The sequence below is a fragment of the Daucus carota genome, chromosome 7 (assembly GCF_001625215.2).
Source record: "Daucus carota subsp. sativus chromosome 7, DH1 v3.0, whole genome shotgun sequence".
Taxonomy (NCBI): domain Eukaryota; kingdom Viridiplantae; phylum Streptophyta; class Magnoliopsida; order Apiales; family Apiaceae; genus Daucus; species Daucus carota.
The window spans coordinates 15043152-15058921 of record NC_030387.2 but is presented as its reverse complement, the minus strand read 5'-3'; the positions used below and the strand labels follow the sequence as shown (position 1 = coordinate 15058921).

General features: G+C 34.9%; 1 protein-coding gene across 1 annotated transcript; it reads left to right on the top strand.

Annotated features, from left to right (window-relative positions):
- Positions 1 to 2070: 2070 nt before the first annotated feature.
- LOC108196303 (casein kinase 1-like protein HD16) lies at positions 2071 to 15482 on the top strand. Its single transcript, XM_017363532.2, has 16 exons — positions 2071 to 2659; positions 4101 to 4226; positions 4349 to 4422; positions 4667 to 4736; positions 4822 to 4877; positions 5422 to 5493; positions 5631 to 5725; positions 5811 to 5877; positions 5953 to 6082; positions 6165 to 6383; positions 6477 to 6619; positions 7327 to 7501; positions 7597 to 7687; positions 9283 to 9440; positions 14291 to 14479; positions 15121 to 15482. The coding sequence occupies exons 1-16, from the start codon at positions 2330 to 2332 to the stop codon at positions 15178 to 15180; spliced, it is 2055 nt and encodes a 684-aa protein (XP_017219021.1). The 5' UTR covers positions 2071 to 2329; the 3' UTR covers positions 15181 to 15482.
- The last annotated feature ends 288 nt before the right edge of the window (positions 15483 to 15770 follow it).

Genomic DNA, 15770 nt, shown 5'->3' with positions numbered 1-15770 from the left:
CTTTACAGTTATCATCTATGCATATACAGAAATCTGGATCTCTTATATTTGCTCATGACAAAAAAATTTCATTCCTTAGATATATGCTTTAAAATCAGAGGCCTCGCTGAATCTTGGTAAACACCAAGAAGCCTATACCATAATTCAAAAAGGGCCAAACTACGACGCAAATTTATGCATCCAGTTTTTGGGGACTACTGGTTGTTCTGATCTGTTAACAACCAAAGCACAAGTTTATATGGCAGCTGGCAGGTTAGTGAAAAACTCTATACAACTGATCATAATTTTTATTGTCTTCGAGTCTTAAACTTAAATTTGTGTTTTATAACTATATTATCGTGCTAACATGTAATATCATCTGTTTTAAATTTGAGAAGGCAGTGGCGGCTGCTCAATGTGCAGCGAAACTTGATCCAACCGAGGAGGCAAAAGCTACAGCACAGAGGGCTCTGGAAAATTCTCTATTATTATGCAATTGTCATCGGCACACTTGTCAGCAAATTTTTTGAGATCAGACTGCAAAGATCGGGTGAGCCTGGAAACAGAGGACTCCACTCCAAAGGCTTTCAAAAGGCATTGACAAGAAGGCTTCAGCTGCAATTCTGGTCGCCCCAGTTTGGTGTGCTGCATAAAAGTTGCAGCCTATTAGCATATATGCAGTACCATCATGTTGTGGGAAGAGGCTACACAGCACTAAAAGGTAAACCTCTTTCTGTGATTTTGATCTCGAATAAAATAATCTTTTCTTTTTATAATTAAAGACGCTAATAGCCACCAAGTCTTTGACAACAATTGAACCTATGTTAAGTAGCTATTCTTATTATTCTGTATTGCACTATGCCTTTATGAAAACTCTTATTTCTCTTCTTCTTCTGTATTGCACTATGCTTTTATTAAAATTCATCATTCTCTAACTGTCTTAGATCACTGCTCCACAAAACATATTTTTAGGTAGTTATTAGTTTTCTCAACTGACTTTTACATTTTATTCATATCATGAAACTATGAACTAGGTTGCATTAGTAAATCCAATATGATTAAATACAATTATATTAAATTAATAGTAAAACACTAAAAAAATTTATTATGCTTACAAATAATAAAATAGAAATAATATGGTCGCCCGTGCTTCGCACGGGTTAGAGCATCTCCAACGGTGTTGGCTATAATCCTTGGCTAAATTGGACCTGTAAGACATTATTTAAAATTTGCTGAACGTGTAATACATTTTGCTTCAATGGTATTGGCTATATTGGTTGGCTATAATTTAAAAATAGTATGTTATTAATATTATAGATTGTTAAAATAGAATATATCAGTTTAATATGGTAATAAATGATGTGCAATTTTCCTACAGATTTCTTACAGACCTGTAGAGGTTCGACAAATTTAGCCATCCATAAGAGGTTGGCTAAAATTATAGACAACAGGTTCACGTGGTTGGAGTGCTATTTTTTCAGGACGTTGGCTATATTTTTTAATTTTGGAATGCCAACTCATTTTTTAGCCAAAGGCTTTGTATGGTTGGAGATGCTCTTAGAGCATCTCCAACGCGTTGGCTATAATCGTTGGCTAAATTGGACCTGTAAGACATTATGTAAAATTTGCTGAACCTGCAAGACATTTTGCTTCAATGGTACTGGCTATATTGGTTGGCTATAATTTAAAAATAGTATGTTATTAATATTTTAAATTGTTAAAATAGAATATATCAGTTCAATATGGTAATAAATGATGTACAATCTTCCTACAGATTTTCTTACAGACCTGTAGAGGTTCGACAAATTTAACCATCCATAGGAGGTTGGCTAAATTTATAGACAACAAGTGAGCATGGTTGGAGTTCAGTTTTTGAAGCTGTTGGCTAATTTTTTTTATTTTAAGTAAGCCAATTCACCTTTTAGCCAAGGGATTTCGATGGTTGGAGATGCTCTTATAGCCTAGTATTTTATAAAAGTTTGAGCCCTGGATTCTATTATAATTAAAATAAATTTTTGATTATTATATAAAATATAATTCTTAACAAACCATGTGGTTTTTGGTCAATCTTTGGAACCAAAAGTCAACAATATTGACATCCGAAACGCAAACAAAAAGCACACAGCCCCCACCCTTTTCAACACAGAGCAACCCGTTTCCCCTAATTCTAACTGCTGATATCACACACACAAACAATTAGCTTGATTGTTGTATCAAATCCACCTTCCAAATCAATAATTACATACTCAGTGATGTCTAGGGTTCCAGAGCCCCGATAATTTCGGATGATGTTACTGTGTTGCTTCAGGGTTAGGGTTTCTTCGAATTTCTCAATTTGTATGGGTAAAGAATGCCGGAATTGCGCAGTGGAGTACGCCGTGGCTGTGCTCCGGTGGTAGATAACAATAACAAAACGGAAAATTTAGTAGCTACTAATAAGTATATCAAGACTCGGGCGGCCGTGGCCAGAGAAGCAGCTCAGAAACGCGATAGGAAGCCGGTTGTGGAAAAGCCGAAAGCGCAAAGGAGGCGGAAGAAGGAGGAGGTGGTGAAAAAAGACGATATTCCGGAGAAGAAAGGGAAGGAAGTAGTGGGGAAAATGGCGGATGGGAGCGGTGGATTGAGTGCGAATAAGGGGACGGAGGAAGAAGAGGGGAATACTGCTCCTTTTCCGGAGAGGGTATTGTTTTTTTCTCTGTCTTTTCGGGATTGAATATGTGTGTGTTGCTTAGATTAATGCATTTTAAATTGGTTTGTTTGCAAATTTGGAGTGTTTGATTCTTGTGGATTATGTTGTGGCTTTAGTGTGTTTTCGTTAGAAAATGGTTGTTTTTGTTATTGTGAAGTTAATTAGCTTAATTATTGTAGACTTGGCGGATTTGTTATCCATGTACAACTATGGAAACAATGTGTTTACTACTGTTTTCTGTTCTTATTTTGGGCTGAAATCGGGAATCATCCAAAAAAAAGGTTATTTTGTACAAATAGTGTAGTTACTGTTTTTTTTTAAAGAAAAGGTTAAAATTTTGAAGTAAAATGGGTAATTATTGGGTGCAAATACTGTAGGTATTGTTGGTTATTAAAGAAGGTTTAACTCTTATGTGGAAAGGGTAGTTAACAAATCTGGAAGATATGGTTTACAAATCCCCATTAGGTCATAGATTAAAAGTAAGTGTATTAATATTGTATTATGGTCGTGAAGGTGATCAATGTTATTTTTTGAGCATTCAACATGCAATTGATGCGATGCTAGGTGCTAAAAGCTTTCACTACCACTTGAAATGCATAATGCTTCGTGTTTACAAGTAATTTTCTGGAAACATAATGTGGGATAGTAGTCAACTTATAAAATATAAAATCCTACATGTTTTTAATATTTAGTTTCGCTTAAAAAAACATTGTGAATAGTTTATGAAGGCAATTAATTTGTATTTCACATTCAGTTAGTTAAGAGCTTCAAGTCAACTTAACTCGTTCTGAACAAGCCCATAGACATCTCTGCTAGGCTTTTATTTGACTTGGTTTAGTTATACACTATGCATGATGTGAATGATGATCTATTTGTTTTTCTAAATGCTGTTCTTTAGATCTTCTAATTGTCCTGTCTTCTGATGGTCCTTAGTTGCCAAATATGAAAATATACCGTTACCCTCTGTGTTTCTTGTCATTTATTTGATATAAATTTTGTTTAAGTTTTATTACTTAAAAAAGTAGACCTTGAAATTTTCCGCTTTTTCCTCTTTACGTTCCTTTATCTGATTGTATTTACCTGTTTTTTCAAATAGGCAGAAAGCTAGAATTACGAGCTATAATTTATTTTTTATATCATAGTTCTTTTCTCTGTGAAAGTGGTGGTTAGAGTCGGTTTCTTTCTTCTGGTAGGCATATCTCTTTGTTAGTGGTTGTTCTAGTAATTTTCTGGGCATGGTCAATTGTCTACCAGCAACGTTTATATCTATTCCTATATCTGCAGTGATGTGCAAAGCTGTTGCTTTATATGTCCTTTTCTATACTTATTTCCTTTCCATTAAAATCTGGCTTACTAATTTCTCTTAAAGAAGATTATATTTCAGTTTTACCATATTTTGGTTGACTTTGTATTTGTATTTTTCTATTTTAAGGTGCAAGTAGGTGGATCACCAATATATAAGGTGGAGAGGAAGTTGGGAAAAGGTGGGTTTGGCCAAGTATTTGTTGGTCGCCGTGTTTCAGGGGGAAATGATCGTCCAGGTGCAGGGGCTATTGAGGTGATACTTTAAACTACTTCAAAGATATTATTGTGCAAGCCTGTTCCTGTTTAAAATTCCCCACTGGGCATAACTGGTTCTATGTACTGATAATGTTTATTTTATCATTTTATGTGTACCAGGTAGCTCTTAAATTTGAACACAAAAACAGCAAAGGTTGCAACTATGGCCCTCCATACGAGTGGCAAGTGTACAAGTAAGGATGTTTTATGATCGAGTATTACCTTGCATTGTCATTTAAGGCAAAATGAAGCAACATGTGTGTTCTTGACTAATTACGAGGCGAGGCTGTTGCTTTATCAAATATATGTGTTTCACGTGAGGCAGTTTTGCCTCACCTCGCCTCACATGGCTTCTTGATTTATCGATGCTCGTGTTTCTTTCACTTACCACTCCAATATTGTTAAGACTGTTTTTTTTTTTTTGCTTTGGTTGAGCAGCACTCTTGGTGGGAGTCATGGAGTCCCAAAAGTACACTATAAAGGGAAACAAGGGGACTACTATGTAATGGTAAGGTTGCTATACTTAAAATGTCTAAAAAGTTATAAATCGCAGTCCAAGTTTCTGATATCTATGCAAATTTGCAATCTTTCAGGTCATGGACATGCTAGGGCCTAGCTTATGGGATGTTTGGAATTCCTCAGGACAGGCGTGAGTAACCCCATTTTGCTATTCTACATACTGTTTTGCACACTGCATATGGCTAATTTCACTTGTGTAGTAAAATAAAATTGCTCTTTACCTAAGATTCTAATTCTAATGTTTTTATATTGCCGGTATATGTTAAGTGCATTATTTACCTTTGTCTAAACTCTAAATTAATGGAGATTATAAATGTTGTCTGTGTAGTGTAGAGTACTGAGAGCGAGTACTTGCACTCTGCCCATAAACTATGCACCAATTTACGATAAATATGGTCTTGTTTGTTTCCATATTCTTATGTTCCTCACAGCCAGAAAAGTCTTGGCTTGTTTTGTGGGTACTTTGTTGCTCTTTTTCCACTGTACATGGTTTGTGGATATACATTTGTGCACTGTGTGTTTGGGATCATATTTGCCAAGTGCAGAACTGTACTAATGATATTTGCAAGTGCAGAACTGTATAAACATGTAGAATAAATTTTGCTTTCGAAATGATGAATCTGTCTCTTTTCTTTTTAATTAGTTGCAAATTTGTGATGGTGAATATTTAACAGGATGTCATCTGAAATGGTTGCTTGCATTGCTGTCGAGTCATTGTCGATCTTAGACAAGATGCACGCAAAAGGGTGTGTTCTTACAAATAACTTGGCATTTTCATCTTTTTAATCTTTAATTTGTTTGCAAATTTATGTATGCTTGTTTTTTTTTTTTTTGTTGATGTTTTTGTGGTGGTAAAATCTGAGATATTTGGTGTTCGTACAAGTTATGTGCATGGAGATGTGAAGCCGGAGAACTTTTTACTTGGCCAGCCATCAACTGCTCAGGAAAAGAAGCTCTTTCTTGTTGACCTTGGATTAGGTCAGTAACTCTGTCTTGCTATAAATTAGCTCTGATTATGTTCTTTTAAGTGCACTGCTGATTTTTCTTTGAAAATGAATTGCAGCAACTAAGTGGAGAGAAAGTAGTAATCAACGGCATGTTGAGTATGATCAACGGCCTGACATGTTCAGGTAAAGAACTTCATGATCAATGCTTGCCTTCTGTTGTCACCATTTGAATTAATATATGTGGTCATTTTCTCTCAGAGGGACTGTTCGGTATGCTAGTGTACACGCTCACTTGGGAAGGACTGCCAGTAGGAGAGACGATTTAGAATCACTCGCATATACCCTCATTTTTCTTCACCGAGGCAGGCTGCCATGGCAAGGGTATATGGTATTATAACCTACCTTTTAAACTCTGTGTATGATTTACTTTATTTGTAACATTGCTTATTATATGTCCTTTTGCCTTTTAGGGTGATAATAAATCTTTTCTAGTTTGTAAGAAAAAGATGTCGACTTCTCCTGAAATAATGTGTTGCTTTTGCCCTGCACCTCTAAGACAATTTCTCGAGATAGTGGTGAACATGAAATTTGATGAAGAGCCTAATTATTCCAAGTTAATATCTCTTTTCGAGGGACTGCTTGGTCCAAATCCAGCTATAAGGCCTTTAAACATTGATGGTGCTCAGAAGGTGATTGGTAGAATTGATGCACTGACTGAGTAATATTAGTTCTACTTCGATACATGGTTTTTTAGTTGGTCACCATCTCTGTTATCATTACAGATTATTTTTCAAGTAGGCCAAAAACGGAGTAGGTTGAATCTTGAGGATGATGATGATGGACAGCCAACAAAGAAGGTGCGCATGGGAGTTCCTGCTACACAGTGGATATCGATTTACAATGCTAGGCTACCTATGAAGCAGAGGTAGCGAGATTTTTCATATTGTGTTAAACTTATAAATTTGGTCGCTTTAGGTTTTGTCTATATAATCTCCTAAAGTTTTTAGAGATCTAGACACTTGGTGCAGACTGTTAAACAAAATCACGAGGAGTTCAAATAATTATATTATTGCAAATATTTTTTAAAATATAGGGTCACTTGGAGCGAATTGTACTGAATGTTGGTGTGTTTCTATACTGATTTAATGCATGTATATGGATAGTTGGGCTATCGTTTAACATGCACAGAATACAGATGGCATAATATGCTGACTTTAGTTGCTTAGAAATTTATAAATGATCATGAAGGTTTTATATTTTTAGCATTACCCTTTACAAATTGGTGAATGATTTTTTTGTCTATGCATTTTGACTATCAACTATTTAAAGTTGTAAAAATTTATTAGATAGGGTTTACAAATATACTTAAGTAAGCATATTTGTTTTTTTTTTTCAAAGATATTATGAAGCCTTCCACAATAATGAATTAATGATCAATCCTGATACAAATAAAAACTGTCTTTACTAATATTTGGTTATTTGTAGTCGGTGAAACATATACTTTGGCAAATGATTTTTAGTGCAAATTAAGAGTGACATCTGTTGGGGATTATCTCATTATTTATGTATATGGACCTTGCATTAAAATGCATCCACAGTTATGGTTCTTACTTGCTTTTACTGGTGTACTAGGTATCATTATAATGTTGCAGATGCCAGATTGGGACAACATGTGGAGAGAGGAAATGCAGATGGATTACTAATAAGTTGTGTTGCATCTTGTTCCAACTTGTGGGCTATTATAATGGATGCTGGTACTGGCTTTACAAGCCAAGTTTATGAGTTGTCTCCATTTTTTTTACACAAGGTTCATACCAGTTTCTGGGGATATGCATCTCTTTCTTGCATCAATCTCAGATTTTGTAGGACATACAGTTCATTTGGATCTACTAAATGTTGCAGGAGTGGATTATGGAACAATGGGAGAAGAATTACTACATTAGTTCGATTGCTGGAGCTAACAATGGAAGCTCCCTTGTAGTGATGTCTAAAGGTTTGTTAACTTTAAAAGTTTGTTATATTTGTTGGCGGTGCTGTAAATATTATCCTCTACTCTTGGGTAAATCTGTGAATGCTGTGATACGTTAGCTTTCCAGTTCTGGTTTATGGGTAAAGGAGTCCAAAGTTCAATGTGACTTATCATGGGTTTGCCAGCAAAATTATTGACCGTGTTGTAAAATTGTGAATTTTTTTTTTGGGTAATAGAAGATTACACTTTTGTGCCAGCTATTGTATGACATGGTGATAGAAGATCACCATGTCATACAATTGTTAAATACTTTTTCTTGGTTATAGAAGATTACGGTTGCTACACTAGCCACATTTGTGGAGTCAATATTGCACAGTGTTGCTTTCATGCTTGGGCTCGGAGTTGGTTTAGTTTTTCTGTTGTGATTATCCTAAAATAATCTTCTCTTAATTGTTTACGTCTGTAGTTCTGTCGGCATATTTTATCCCCTGCTCTGTGATATAATACTTCATCTTAACAAAATCTTCGTCCATAAAAGAAATTTGTTTGGTTCATAATCTTTGTAAATTGCAGTGACCAGGATCTTGAGGCTTTTGGTGAAGCTAATTCATTTATGTTCCTGTAGTACCTAGCTGGGTACATATATTATTAGAGGCTAGGTTCCTTCCCTTCTTAAAATGAAACAAGCTAAATGTAGACACTTCGTTTGCTCAATGTCTTGTTAACTTCAAGTATAGTGCCTTGATATGATCAAATGCTGAAAGGTGGGGGACAGTGAATTCCTGTCAGGAATCAGTGAATTCCTGACTTGAATTTTCTGATTTTATTATGTTTTTGCGTGTAATTGAGAGATAATTCTAAGTGAAGCAAGTAAGAAATGATGTTTTAAAGCTAAGAATAGATAGAATTCAGACAGAGAAAGGTAGATATGCAGAGAGAGAGATAGAAATTCTGTTATAGAGAGAAAGTAAACCAGAAGTACATGACTCAACAAGTAGTTATAGACCATGAACTCTGTAACTAACTCCTGAAATGACAGTTAGTGAATGACAAGTATTTATATTCCCCTTACTAACCCCCACTCTCTACTATCACAGTACTAATAGTACTACTAAATCACTGTTCCTGACAAACATGCATTCATTTTGTGTAGTCCTGTTCAATGAAGGTTGATCACTTACGTCAGTAGAGACGATTATTACTCGTGGAGTGTGGACCAAATGACGACTTGTATATATATTGTTGCTTATATTTAGTAAAGTTTGGACATAGACTCGAGGGACGTGCTTTAATTAGGTTTAACAATATAATATTCTGAATATCTTATTATTGCAAGTGCAAAACCATTTTTAATTATAATCCATCCCACGTGCCAAGTGCTCTCTTTTCGTAAACCAAGTTGTTGATAAGATAGTATGTGGAGTTAGCTTTTCTGATGACATATTTGGCTTCTCGCTGTTAATCTTCAAGCCCATGTCCTTAGCAAAGAGAACTTTGTTTCTCCGTTATTGGCATGTAGAATCCCGGTATAAATGGTTTATTGACTATGTTAATAGGTGCTCTTATCTGATTAGGTATATCTATGAGCACTAATTGAAGGTATTACCCTATTCATGCAGGCACACAATACTCCCAACAGTCTTACAAAGTTAGTGAATCATTTCCTTTTAAGTGGATAAACAAGAAGTGGAGAGAAGGGTTTCATGTGACCTCCATGGCGACTGCTGGAACTCGTTGGGGTGTTGTCATGTCCCGTAATGCTGGCTTTAGTGACCAGGTTTGCACCGTCTTTTTCAGATTTGTTGTATAGTCCAACATTTTCTTGTTAGTGAGTAATAAGTTGAACTAAGAGATGCATGTGTAATGTTTAGCATGCATAAACATTGCGTTAACCTTTTACATGGTAAATTACAGGGGCTGTACTGTATTGGACTTTTTAAACATTAGTGATATATGATAAACATGCTCCCAAGGGTCCATTTATTATTAGGGGTTAGTTATGTAATTACTAGACATTATTATTAGGGGTTAGTTATGTAATTACTAGACGACCTTTAGCCTTTCATATGGTTACCTTAACTACTAACTTTTGGCTCCATTTTTCTTGTAACATACTCCCTCCATCTCATATTATCCATCTCATATTATGAGTCTTGTTTTGACTATTGAAAAGTCAAGTTGACTAATTTTTGACCACAAATTACATACTATCCAATTTAAAAAGATTAAAAAAGTTATTTTATTAGAAAGTATATCTAATCCCCTTCAATATCCATTTTCAGACTTTCAAAATAATTAATAAATTTTCTTTGATTAAAATCAAAGTTTGGTCAAATTGACCAATTAATAGTCAAAACAAGACACATAATATGAGATGGAGGGAGTACATTCTACTAGCCTATATAAGGCTTGCTTGTACCTTGTTTATATACATAGAAATAAGAAGATGTTCTCCTTCTTTATTATTTAGCTCTCTCTCAAAATTTCTTATATATTATATATAACACGTTATCATCATGAAATATAGAGAAAGATAGCAATCACCTCAGTTTATCCAAACTGCACCACTTGTCTTAATTATCAGCGCTTCACTGAGATAAAGAAATATGGCTAGCAGCCTCTCATCATATGCCGACAGAACTACAGAAGTAAACAATTAAGATATAATTTAAAAAACAAAAATATTTTTCGCATCTAACATTTTAGCCAAAGCTAATGTAAATACAACATCGGGTGCATCAGATATAATTGAAGGCTCCGGAAGAGCAAGTATAGTGCTACCTAATGGTACATGTTTATTGAATGAAAATGTAATGTTTTCCACCTAATCAAAAAAAAAATTCTTTACGCCACAATGGCTATCATATTGAGACAACAAATGAACAGGAAAATAAATATTTATGTATCACGACTATAGTCTTTGAGAGGAAACATGTGATAGAAAAACTCCCATCATATAATTTTGGATTATATTATACTTTCATAAATCTAATTGAGTCACACATGACTATTAATAAAAGGTTTGTTGACCAGACAAATTTTAGTATATAGGCATGATCGTTTAGGCCATCCGGGATCAACTGGATATCGGGATATCCGCTCAAACACAAACTTGTTCCATTGTCCTAAGAATTTTCATGTGTTGCTTGTTTTCAAGGAAAATTGATAACAAAACCATCTCCCGTGAAAGTTGCAATCGAATGCCCAAAATTTTTGGAGCGAATTCAAGGAGATATATGTGGACCTATTACCCCATCTAGTGGTCCATTTCAATACTTATGGTACTCATTGATGCATCAACACAATTGTCACATGTTAGTTGATTATCCATTCATAATGTTGCTTTTGGACAATTGCTTGCTCAAATAATTCGATTACGAGCACAATTTCCTGATCATAATATAAAGAAAATAAGATTGGACAATGAGGGAGAATTTGCATCCCAATCTTTTAATGATTATTGTATGTCGACTAGGATTAATGTGGAAAATTCTGTTGCCCACGCACACTCAAAATGGTCTCGCTGAGTCTTTCATCAAAAGGCTACTACTAATTGTGAGACCATTAATTATGAAAACAAATTTTCTAAATTCTGCATGGGGGCATGCTATTTCTTTAGTTCAGTTAAGACTGACTTTTTATCATAAATATTCCCCGATGCAACCCGTAAATGGTCTAGAATCAAATATCTCACTTGAAAATTTTTGGGTGTGCAGTTTATGTTCCAATATCTCTTCCCCAACGAACAAAAATGGGACCTCAAAAAAGATTAGGGATATATGTTGGATTTGATTCTTCCTTGATTATTAAATATTTTGAGCCCTTGACTGGTGACTTGCTCAAGGCAAGATTTGCCGATTGTAGTTTGATGAGATAGTTTTTCCTGCCTTTAGGGGAAATAAGACAAAATTTAACAAAGAAAAACAAGAAATTCTATGGAATGCAGTATCCCCGTCTCATTATGATCCTTGTACAATTCAATGTGAACTTGAAGTTCAAAAGATTATCCACCTGCAAAAAGTCGCAAATAGATTGCCTGATGCATTTACTGATGTCAAGACTGTGACAGTCACATATACCAGCTATCAATCTTTCTTGTACGATTAAACTTCCTGATGAATAGAATAAAATCATGCTAGCAAATGAGTTTAAAGCACGCCAAAAACTTGGTAGACCTATTGGATCCTAAGATAGAATTCCAAGAAAAAAAAGAAAAAAATGTTAAAGAAGTTGGTACATCAAATGACATCATTTCAAAGGAACTCGAATTGATCATTGAAGAGACGTCTTCAAAAGATGATCAAACACCTGAAATCGTTGACAATAACGAGATCTCGATAAATTTTTTTTGTTTCAGGATAGAGGTGGAATAAAAAAGAAATTGTTATAGATAATAGATGATATATTTGCATATGTAGCCGCGCTTGATATTATTGAGGAAATTGAGGATCATGAACTTAAATAGATCTATGAATGTAAAAAAACGAAATGATTGGCTCAAGTGGAAAGAAACTATTGAAGTAGAATTAATATCACTTGAAAAATGTCAAGCTTTTGGACTTATTGTCCAAGCATCTGCATGTATAAAACCCGTTGGATATAGATGGGTATTTGTGCGTAAAAGAAATCAGAAAAATGAAGTTGTAAGATACAAGGCCCTTCTTGTTGCACAAGGCTTCTCGTAGAGACCGGAAATTGATTATGAAGAGACTTACTCCCCAGTAATGGATTCAGATTTTTACTCAATTTTTCAATGTTAGAAGGGCTCTGAATGAATTTAATGGATGTTGTGGCTGCTTATTTATACGGGTCACTTGATAATGATATATACATGAAAATCCCCGAAGGATTGAAAATGCCTGACACATGTAAATTAAAACCCCGAGAATTATACTCAATTAAGTTGATTAGATTCTTGTACGGGTTAAAGCAATCTGGCCGAATGTGGTATAATCGTCTCAGTGAGTACCTCCCAAAAGAAGGATATGTTAATAATATCATTTGTCCATGTGTCTTTATTAAAAGGACAGAAGGAGGATTCACTATTATCGCAGTTTATGTTGATGATTTAAACATCGTTGACGGTTGCATACTTAAAGAAAGAATTTGAAATGCAATACTTGGGGAAAACAAAACTTTGCCTGGTCCAAGTACAACATCTATCCAAAAGAATTTTTGTCCACCAGACATCATATGTTGAAAAGATCCTTAAACGATTTGTTATGGATAAAGCTTATCCTGTGAGTACACCTTTGATTGTTCGCTCACTTGAAAAGAAAGAGAATCCATTCCGCCTAAGAGAAAAGGGAGAAAAACTACTTGGTCCTGAAGTACCATATCTTAGTGCCATTGGTGCGCTAATGTATTTTGCCAACTGTACACGTTTTGATATTCACATTTTCAGTTAATTTGTTGACAAGACATAGTTCTGTTCTAACTCGAAGACATTGGACCGGTGTGAAACAAATATTTAGATTTCTTCGAGGAACAATGGATATGGGTTTATTTTATTCTAAAGACTCAAAAATGGAATTAGTTGGTTATGCAGATGCTGGATATCGGTCTGATCATGACAATGGTAGATCTCAAATAGGTCACGTATTCACATTATGGTGATACTGCAATATCTTGGCGGTCTACAAAAGCAGACTCTTGTAGCAACTTCTTCGAATTATGCTGAATTATTAGCACTGCATGAAGCTAGTCGGGAATGTGTGTGGCTAAGGTTTTTGGTTCATCATATTCATGAATCATGTGGTCATTTAGTCAATAAAGGAAGTCTTACTGTTTTATTCAAAGATAATAGCATGCATCACTTACACTCAAGAAGGTTAGATTAAAGGTGATAAGGATGAACTTCAACCTAAGTTACTCGGACTCGGCTAAAAGTGTCCAACATGGATACGTGTCGAAGTGTCGAACTCAGCAATAATTTGAAAATTTTACATGTTTTTGTCTTAAAATAAGTGTAGGAGTGTCCATACCTATGTCCGAGTGTCGAGTGTCCGACACGGATACTCGAGACAAAATGAAGAGTCCGGGTAACATAGACTTCAACAAAGGGGAGAGTTTGATGTTTGTCAGATTCGTTCATGTGAATATCTAGCAGATTTGTTTACAGAATTACCTCTTGCATCTTCGTTCGAGAAATTGGTGAACAAAATTGGAATGCGCAAATTTCGAGATCTATGTTGATTTTCATAGTCATGTTAAAATGAGGGGGAGATATAATGCACTCTTTATTTTATTACACGTGTAACACATGTATTCTTTTTCTTTCACCAGGTTTTTCTAGTAAGGTTTTAATGAGGCATGGTGTTTTTATGAGTCATTTAAGGGGGAGTGTTATTTAATTACTAGATGACCTTTAGCCTTTCATATGGCTACCTTAATTACTAACCTTTGGCTCTCCATTTTCCTTGTAACATACATTTCGACTAGCCTATGTAAGGCTTGCTTGTATCTTGGTTATGTACATAGAAATAAGAAGATGTTCTCCCTCCTTATTTTTTAGCTCTCTCTCAAACTCTCTTATATATTATATATAACAGGGTTGAATTTTTTTTGTATCTGTATCTGTGCGAGGAATGTTGGTCTGAGCTTTTTAGGCTGCGTGTGATCTCGCAGGTTGTTGAACTTGATTTTCTTTATCCTAGTGAGGGTATTCATAGGCGCTGGGATGCTGGTTACCGCATTACATCTACAGCTGCCACTTGTGATCAGTCTGCACTAATTTTGAGCATTCCCCGGCGCAAACCAGGAGATGAAACTCAGGAAACACTGCGTACGTCTCAGTTTCCAAGCACACATGTTAAGGTAAATTATATATTTAATCTAATTAGGATTTCTTACTTCGTGTTTGCCGTGGTTTTCAAGCGTTACTTTTAGTAGAAATATGTGCTATGAAACTATGAATGATGTTGCTGGTTGACTCATTTGTGGGTTACTATACTGGTGTCTGCATGCTGATAATTTTAGATGTTTTGAGGGAGTTGGTTAAAGTTACAAATTCAGTGACTCAAGTAAATTACAGTAATAAAGAGTACCCTGTTTAGTTTCATTTTGGTTGACGTGTAGTTCAGGGATAAACTAATAATATTGGTACTATGAAATGGCTTTCTTCATATATTAGTTTCTCGAAGGAATTTGAAGAAGCAAAATATGGGATTTATTTTTAGTCCTTGTATGTGTTTTCTCCTTATTTAAAGATAAATCAAGAATTTTTTATTACAAGTTTTTGTTGCATATTTGATATTGTTATGTAGCATATCCTTTACTTCTACTTGAGAAGGCCAAGCTTGTAATAAACACTTTATACAGTGTTGGTAAAATCTTATCCACTGGTATCTTCGCTAGAAAAATGCTGTTGCAAAATTTCTTGTAGATTCTTGCAGAAGCTAGCATTTTTTGTTATATTTGGCTGAACTTACAAACATACATTGTTATCTTATGTGTAGGAAAAATGGGCGAAAAATCTCTATCTTGCTTGTGTCTGCTATGGACGGACAGTTTCTTAAGAGCCCTGCTTCACTGCACATGCATGAAATTTGTTCTTGTTGAAAGAATCTGACGAGCCTTCGGTTCTGTTTGGTTAGACTAATGTTTCTGGTATATGTTAGTGTTAGTAAGGAGTCCTTCGGAAGTCATTTTAGTTTGTTAAATGTCTATACCTATGTACATTTTTCTTACTTTTAAAGAATGACCTCGCTAACATATGAAAAGAATTTAACTGGACTGTAAAATGCCCATTTCCGTTAAGAGTTATAAATTATCATGAGACGGACGGCATGGTAGAAATAAGCTAGAGCTCTGTGGCTGCTGTTTGGAAACAATGTAGAAATCCAGTGACTTCTGATGCTTAGTAATTAGAAAAGTAAATATGTTATGGAAGTCCAAAGTTGAATGTCTAGAAGTGGCAAGAAATCGAATTGTTCAATTTAAGTTGATGTATGATAATTGTAATCAGGGTTGTGAAAGTCGGTGAGTAATCGGGATTAATCGTTGATTAATTATTGTTTGGATGAATTCTGTCTGATCAAGTGTTATTTGGGTCAAAAATACTTTGCTAAAATAATCGATCAAAAATCGTATAATCAGTCAGTCAATA

Bases quoted from the DNA above. Each gene is read 5' to 3' on its own strand.
- LOC108196303 (XM_017363532.2), top strand. From the start codon at position 2,330: ATGCCGGAATTGCGCAGTGGAGTACGCCGTGGCTGTGCTCCGGTGGTA. The intron at 6,620-7,326 runs GTAGCGAGATTT...CTGGTGTACTAG, and splicing joins AGGCTACCTATGAAGCAGAG to GTATCATTATAATGTTGCAG. The intron at 14,480-15,120 runs GTAAATTATATA...TCTTATGTGTAG, and splicing joins TTCCAAGCACACATGTTAAG to GAAAAATGGGCGAAAAATCT.